We start from the raw sequence: 8,438 nt of genomic DNA on the forward strand, positions 1-8,438 counted from the left end.
TTACATTTTTCTAAGTTAAAATTACATTCTTGAGGGAATTCTTTAAGAGACCACCGTGTTAGTTCTCTTTCGGGGCCCTATGAGCTGTACACTGTGCGCATACAGCCTGTAGTTACTATACTCCATATGTCATGGTTAGCACGTGCCTGCAGGAGATGCGCTGTTTCCGCACTTCCTCCCTGTCGGGGGAAGGATATTTCCATTATACAAATAAGTACTCTGAGGCTCCGGTGTCTTACAAATCCATATTCTGGCTCTTTGGAAATTGCTTTCTGACACTCCAATCTTCTCAAATAAAAGTGTATATAGGTTTTATTTATTTATTTATTTTATGTACTTGGTTGTTACAGGATCTCACTACGCAGTTCAGACTTGTAGTGATCCTCCTGTTTTCAGCCTCCCCAGTGCTGGGATTACAGGCAGGTGCCACTATGTCTGGACTCTGTGGCCAGCTCAGCCCGCCCTGGAGGTGGAGCTGGCACAACAGGTAGGCCAGGCGGAACCACAGTCCCTGAGCTTGCCTAAGCTTGCCTAAGCAGGCACTTTAATCCGCTGAGCTATCTTGCTGGCACTATGTGGGTTTTAAATGACCAGAAAAGACCTCCAAAACAACATTAAACAATATTCTACTCACCACAGCCAGATACAAATATTCTGCATCTGCCAATATGCAAGTGTGGTACCAACACATAATGAATACTATTCAGCTGTAAAAGTCACGAGATCCTGTCATTTGTGGCAGCAGAACACTATAAAGCCATAAAAAAGTTATGGTCCTGTCATTTTTGGAACACGTATAAGCCTGGAGGACATTATTGGAAGTGAAATAAGCCAGGCACAGAGAGATAAATACAGCGTGACCTTGCTCAATGAAATCTAGGAGAGCTGGTCCTGTGAAGCTTACAAGAGGCTGGGGAGGGTTCAAGGCAGGGAAGGATGGCAGGAGAAATACAGCCGGGTGACAGAAACAGTGCCGGTGTCCTCTTGCACAGTAGGCTGGCTGTCGTTGAGGAAATTATATTGTGTGCGTACTTGCAAATAAGTAAAAGACAGGACTCTGAATACTCTCATCACGAAGAAATGACAAATGTTTGGGGTGGTGGATATGCTAATTACCTCATCCAGTCATTACATATTGTACACGTGCATGGAGGCCGCAAGCTGTGCGCCTTAAATATATACAATTAGTACGTGTCTATCTAAGACAACATAAGGAGAAAAAAAAAAAAGAATGGGTGATTCAACTTTGAGAAGGAGCCTGGGGGGCTGCAGTGACCTGACATTCCTGCAGTTCAGGGGGGCGCAGCGCACCTCCTGGGCCGTGGGGGCTGAGTCTCCAGTCTTCCCACAGGGCGTCCTGCTGTCATGGACCAAGAAATTCAAGGCACGGGGAGTTCAGGACACAGACGTCGTGTGCCGTCTGACCAAAGCCATGAGAAAACACAAGGTGAGCAGCTCCTGGGGGCAGGGATCCTGGCCTGTGCCTTCCTGGAGGCAGAATGGGGTAGGAAGTGCAGAGGTAGCCAAGTCGGTGAGCCCGCAGGCCGCTGAGCTGCCTGCAAGGGATGGTGACCCGTCCTGAGGAGGGACCTGTCACCCCAAAGGTAGCCCAGGGCCTGCTGAGGCCTCCAGATGCCACGGCCTCAGGGGCATGCCTAGTCCTGAGCTGTGTGCAAGCCCCGTCTTCTCTGAGACTGCAAAGCTCGCTTCGTCTGGCTACCTACTCTGCACTTCACACCGTTAGGTCCGGCTTGCTCGTTAGCCTGATGACAAGACACATGCACGGTGCGGGGGTGGGAGCCAGGCAGGCACTACATGCGCTGGCGCCCCACACCAGAATGTTTGGGTGTGTATTGGGTTAATAGTATTCCTAGTTATTGCAGACTGACCAGCCCTCAATCTCCCAAACAAGTGGATGGCAGATGGCAAAGGCTTAAATAAAAGAGACAAATGGAAGGATTTCAGGGCTCCAGGAGAATCAAAAGCCCTCTCACAGAATTTGAGATTTTTGGGCTTAAGACAAAGAACTTCTCTAGGCAACCTGTATTTATTACATCATAAAATAAAAGAGGGAATACTAAAAAAGTGCAGGAATCTGGGTAGGAAGTGGGAACTTAAGGGCTTCTAATACATTATGTTAATGTAGGAGAACTTTGTCATCTCCAGGAAGGCCTTCACCACAGGAGTGAGATGCCTGCAGCTCAGTCTTTATCTAGCTAACTGAGGCTGGAGTCAGGCGTCCTTAGCTGTGACCTTGTCTTGTCCTTTGAGACGCCCAGGCTTCCCCTGGCAGCTCCAGGCAAGGGGCCCAGGCCTTGGCAAGCGTACAAGTATCTGCACCTTGTGTTCAACAGGACCTGGATGTGGATGTTCTGGCCTTGGTCAATGATACCGTGGGGACCATGATGACATGTGCCTATGACGATCCGTACTGTGAAGTTGGCGTTATCATTGGTAACTCCACTGGAATTGTTTCCTGGGGTGGGGGAGCGGCTGGCTTAGAGCTTAGTTTTTGCAAAGCTGAGTGAGTGGGAAGAGCGCTAATGGTACAGGAGGGGCACTGTAGGAGGAGGAATGAGCTCGTGGATTTGGTCTTTCGACCAGTGTTTCCTGGCCCTAAGGGTCCTGTGCTTGCTCCTGGTTCCCATGGGGGGACCTGTGCTCTTTTGTGGATTTCAGTGAGGACCTGGGGAGGCCATAGTAGCCCAGGATAGTAAGGTCATTTCTAGTGGTCAAAGCATGGTAATGTGATGGAGTGAGGGGTGTGGACGAGGACAAGGAGGCCTGTGTGGGGGACAGTGCGCATGCTCCCCAGCAGTGATGATGAGACAGAATGATGCAGCTGGGGGAAGAGACTGGGGGGGGATGATGAATCTGGGGTGCTTGAGGAGCCCCAAAAGGCTGAAGATGGCTGCATTGGGTGAGCAAAGGCTGAGGGTGTTGGGTGATTCAGAGCCGAGAGAGCAGATGAGGGAGAAGATGAGGGAGCACAAGGATAGATGGATAGCCACTGAAAGGCTATGGGCTTTGACCTAAGGACACAGGAAGGCCCTGGATGACTCAGGGTGGAGGCTCAGTGGGTGCACTTTTTTAAAACACTTGTGTGGACTGTGATGTGGAGAATTGATTCCTGGGTACAAGAGTGGCAGCAGAGCGACCAGTTAAGAAGCCACTGTGCGATCAGGTGAGATACAGAGAGGACTGGACCAAGGAGGGTGGGACCATGGAGACAAGTAGAGGGTGGGAGGGGTCCCTTCGAAGGTTGGGGTGCCATGATGCCAGATTATCTGATTTACATTTTCCTCTTTTTTGGTGCTGCTGAGGATCAAACCCACAAGCTCTACCACTGAGCTATATCCTCAGCTCTTTTTATTTATTTTGAGAACAAGGTCTTGCTAGGCTCCCTGGGCTGGGCTGGAATGTGCAATCCCCCGGCCTCAGCCTCCCAAGGACCTGGTTACAGGTGTGCATGCTCCACTGCTCATGACTCGTATGCTCTCCTTAATATTCACTTGCCCTCTTCCTAGTCCTCTATCAAGGCTGGGAAAGTAGTCTTGATTTCCAGAAGCACTTCCTTCATGTGACTTTCCTAAAGTGCCGAGTCCCTAGGCCTGAGCATCCCCGTGCAGCTCCTGTTTCTGAAGGCCCAGTCCCTCAGAAGAGGAACAGTGCTTGCCAGCTGCTGCCCCCTCCTCCTCTCAGTGGCTGTGTCTGGTGATCCATAGGTCGGGTGCTACCCCTGAAGTGGCCACGCTTCCCTGAACCACTTGCCTGAGCAACGCTTTTTCCAAACAGTACTTTACATTTGGCTTTGTACAGTTCTTAGTTTCATGTTGGCGTTTAAAATACTCAGGGAGGGCTGGGGCTGGGGAGATGGCTCGGTAGGATAAGCGCTTGACTGGCAAATGGAAGGATCTGAGTTCAATCCCCAGTTCCGCCAAAAAAAAAATACTCAGGAAATTGACCCAGCAAAGACAGCAGGAAGTTCCTTTCCAACGAGTTTTATTGATGCATGAAAATTCTCTTGTTTTCAATCTACAACTCAATGATTTTTAAGGTAAATTTATAGGTATTTGTACCCATATGTTCTTTTTTTATTAGTGCATATCTGCAATAATTTTATTAGTGCATATCTGCAATAATTTGTCACAGGGAGTAGGTACATGTACCTAACCCATCTTAACACTTTTTATTCCTCTTCCCCTCTTTTCCCTCCCACTTCCCTCCTTCTGTCTCAAGAGCCTGTTTATGTTTGTACCAAAGGTCTTTCTCCTTGTTACCTATTTCCTATGTTTTCTCTTGCTCTTTAAATTGTTTATACTTTGGGTTTTTCACGTAAGAAAAACCACAAAATATTTAAGCTCATGTGTCTGTTTTATTCCGCTTAACATCATGGTCTCAAGGTGCATCTGTTTTCTTTCTTTCTTTTTTTTGCAGAACCGGGGATTGAACTCAGGCTCTTGCGCTTGCCAGGGAAGCGCTTATTCCACTGAGCCATCTCCCCAGCTCCATATCTGTTTTCCTATAGACAACTCACATTTATCCTCCTTTATTGCAGAGTAATATTCCATTGTATATAAATACCACCTTTTCCTTATCCATTCATCTGTCGTGTTGATGGACCTGAGACTACTGCCAAAACTTAGCTCCTATGAATCGTCCTGCTGTGAACATGGTCATACCTGTATCACTGTCATATGACATCTTTAACTCTTTCTGGAGATAGCTAAAAGGGCAGAGCTGGGTTGAATGGAATTTCTAGTTGGGGCTTTTTGAGGAATCTCCGTGCTGATTTCCGTGATGGTTGTACTAGTTTACACTCTCACCAGCAATGGAAAAGGGTGCTCTTTTCTGCACAGCCTGCTGGCATTTGTTATTGTTTAATTTCTTGATGTGTAACCGCCCACTCTAATTTTATATCAGCTCCCCTCCCCAAAGCCCAGGCATGTTGTGCCCGTGTGCAGCTTTCCTTGGCACTTGGGTGCTTGGGGCCTTTCCTGGGGTGATTTTGCAGCTGAGTGATATCGTTGCTCTCTTAGGGACTCACTAATCGCCATCAAAAATAAGATGCAGCTTATACTAGGAACAATTTTTAGCAGATCACAGGGAAAGAATATTTTTAGTAGCAAATAGAGAGGAATATAAGTAGCTCAGGGAAAAGATTAAAAAAAATTGCTCTGCCTTGGGGAGGGGTGAGATTTTTTATTAAACATTGACAAGATTAGCTGAACTAATCTTGAGCCCCCTTGTCAGTGTGTTCTGTCGGCTTCCAAGCATGTTTGTTAGGCACTCAGCACAACAGACTCCATTGTTAGCAGGAGACCATTGACGCGAGAAGTACGGACTCCGCGCTTCAGCCTTGCTGCTCGCGGGCACGGGGCTTGCCAACACTGCTTCCCTCAGCCAGCGCCGGCCGGCGCTCTGCGCGCAGCTGGTGCTCTCTGTGCCGCCACCAGGAGCCCTTGCTCCTTCACGTTCTGTTTGGTCCCCTTTCAGGAACGGGCACCAACGCTTGCTACATGGAGGACATGAGCAACATTGACCTCGTGGAAGGCGACGAGGGGAGGATGTGCATCAACACGGAGTGGGGGGCCTTCGGGGACGACGGGGCCTTGGAGGACATCCGCACAGAGTTTGACAGGGAGCTGGACCTCGGCTCGCTCAACCCGGGGAAGCAGCTGTGAGTGCGCTCTCCCTCCGGCCTGCGGGACCCTCAGGCACCTCCGAGCCTGTGAGGCTCTCTGGTTGGGAGCAGTCAGCCACCGTGACACCATGCCCAGGCCAGGCTTGGACTGTAAGCTCATGGACAGGGGAGCAAAGTGAAACCAAGGAAGTAGGGTGACGTGACCTAGGTCCCAGCCCTAGGGACCTGGGGATCAGGCTGAGTGCTGTGTGACCGAAGGCCTGCCCTCTTGGAGCACGTGGGTCACAGAATAACCCATGGGTAACGGGGAATCCAGACTCACCTCGTGTCACACCCACACAGAGCCAGGTGGTCGCGCCAGGACCTTCCCTCGTGTCTGCTCCCCACTTCCTTGCCACCCGCACCTCATATTTGCCCACAAAGTAAGTGGGGCCTTGGTTCACAGACACTTTTGTCTGCACAGTTTTGTTCCCTAACAGAGGGTTTGTCACAGTTTTGTTTTTGTTTGCAAACTCTGCATCAGGTGTGGAGCAGGACTGAAGCCATCCTTTTTGAACAAACACAAACGTGGTCATCTTTTCCAGAAGAAGGGAACAAATAAGGTTCATGAACTGAGGCACCACTGTTTAGGTGTCTGCCTCCCTCTTTCTCTACATACTGAGTTGGCTGGAGGCAAGAGACACAGCTGGTTTTTCTTTTCCTTCTATAAACAATATCTTTTTTTTTTTTTTTTTTTTTTTTTTTTTTTTTTTGGTCTTTTATTTATTTGGTGCAGGGTCTTGTTACGCAGCTCAAACTCCTAGTGACCTTGCTGTCTTAGCCTCCCCATTGCTGGTATTGCAGGCATTCACTGCTATGCCTGATTTTGGTGGCCAGCATGGCCCACCCAGGGTTCTGGGGCTGGCCTGGCATACAGTGCTGGGGATTGAACCTGGGTCCTTGCACTTGCTAGGCAGGCACTTAGAGTGCCAAGCTATCTCCCCAGTGCCCACAGTATCTTATATATTACCGCAGCTCATTGTTCAACAAAAGGTGTTTTTAAAAAATTAAAAATTTAATGTTAGATTCATAGAAAATTTGTGAAAATAGTATACCCTTTTCACTCAGATTCTCTAAATAAGAACATTCTGTCCATGTGTATATCTGTGTATCTGTGCAAGCACATAAAATACACTTACACGTGCCTGTATAAAATCATTCTTTCCCGAGTCCCTTAAGACTAACTTGAAGACATAATATTCCTCTTCCTCAATACTTTAAGGCATGTTATCTGAATACAAATATGTTCTCATACATAATCACACCACCATAATCAAAATTAGGAAATTAACACTTAATCGGCTCTAAGCTATAATTTACAGATTTTACTCAAAATTCACCAGCTGCTCCACCAATGTCTAGACAAAGAAAGAAGCATGGTACTCTGGGCACGAGGGCAGGGGACACGTTATACTTGCAGCCCTGTCTCTTCAGCCTCCTTTGACTCGTAGCCATTTAGTGTCTCTTTATTCACTGTGGCTTTGAAGCCGACAAGCTATCAATGTACAGAGTCCCTCTGTTTGGCCCTGCTGTCTCCCCAAGCTCAGAGAGGACAGTCCTGCCCTCCCAAGGTGCACCGTCCTTGGCTGGCGGGCAGGGCCTCCTGATCTGCTGAGCTCCTGCCCTTAGTCTGCAGCTCCTGGGTTTGGGGAAGTGATGCTGCATATCCAAAGGCCTTGCTACCACTGAGGACTTCACCAAACTGTAGGTTCGAGAAGATGATCAGCGGCCTGTACCTGGGGGAGCTCGTTAGGCTTATCTTGCTGAAGATGGCCAAGGCTGGCCTCCTGTTTGGTGGTGCGAAATCCTCTGCTCTCCTCACAAAGGGCAAGATTGAAACGCAACATGTGGCCGCCATGGAGAAGTAAGTCCCTGCTGCGTCCCTCTCACCCCCGCCCTGTACAGTGGGATACATGACCAAGTGCAGTGTGCTCAGGCAGTGGAACAGCGGTAGGGGCCAGGTCCCCCTCTTCACCAGGGGCATCAGGTCTGGGCTCAGCTCCAGACAGATTAGCAACTCTGCCAAGATTCAGATGCCACATTCTTGTTGGGCTCATCACCCAGGGGTGCTACTCTCAGAGGGCCACCTGCTCCCTGGGTCCTGCTTACTGCCTTTTCCTCTCTGGAGTGGTGACTTGCTAATTCTTTTAGGGCCTCATATCCTTTTGAAAATACGATGTAAGTTCTGGATGCTCTATTTCAAAAATGCACATTCGTGCACAATTTTGCTTACAGTATCTGGCTAGAGCAAGAACCTTCTCCGCCAGCTCCCAGCCCAGTTAGACCTGGATTTGGGGATTTGAGGCCTTTTCCTTGAAGACCTGGAGTGGGGAATACTGGGGAAGGGTCCTGCTCCTTGGGCTTAGAGTCCCAGGTGTTGTCTTGAGCTCTGTGATCAGTCTAGGTCCTGAGCTCAGCAGAGTGGCAGTAGGTTTAGAGTCTGTGTCTATGCAGAGGTTGGCATGACAGTTCTGTGAATGGTGAGAGGGCAGAGTTAAAATGTGGACTCCATTCAGTTGTGGCCACCACATGCCACACGGCCCCGCCCCCGGGCGCACTGAGCCCATGACCCGGTCTGGGCATGGTGGCGTGCGCCTGTAATTCCAGCTCTGGGGAGGCTGAAAACTGGAGGATCACTATGAGTTTGAGCTGCATAGTGAGACCCTGCACACACACACACACACACACACACACACACACACAAAAAAAAAAAAAAAAAAAAAAAAAACCTAAAAATATGTGGACTCCTTGGGCT

The 8,438-nt window shown here is 49.0% G+C and overlaps 1 protein-coding gene across 1 annotated transcript in view; it reads left to right on the top strand.

Moving 5' to 3' along the window:
• Positions 1-8,438, top strand: part of Hkdc1 (hexokinase domain containing 1) — a 49,592-nt gene that overhangs the window by 16,342 nt on the left and 24,812 nt on the right. The window contains exons 5-8 of the mRNA XM_023723408.1: positions 1,352-1,447; positions 2,355-2,454; positions 5,497-5,680; positions 7,392-7,547. Coding sequence (XP_023579176.1) covers positions 1,352-1,447; positions 2,355-2,454; positions 5,497-5,680; positions 7,392-7,547 — 536 coding nt within the window. The remainder of the gene's footprint in view (positions 1-1,351; positions 1,448-2,354; positions 2,455-5,496; positions 5,681-7,391; positions 7,548-8,438) is intronic.

Source organism: Octodon degus, unplaced genomic scaffold (assembly GCF_000260255.1).
Source record: "Octodon degus isolate 3935 unplaced genomic scaffold, OctDeg1.0 scaffold00005, whole genome shotgun sequence".
In the NCBI taxonomy this organism is placed as follows: Eukaryota; Metazoa; Chordata; class Mammalia; order Rodentia; family Octodontidae; genus Octodon; species Octodon degus.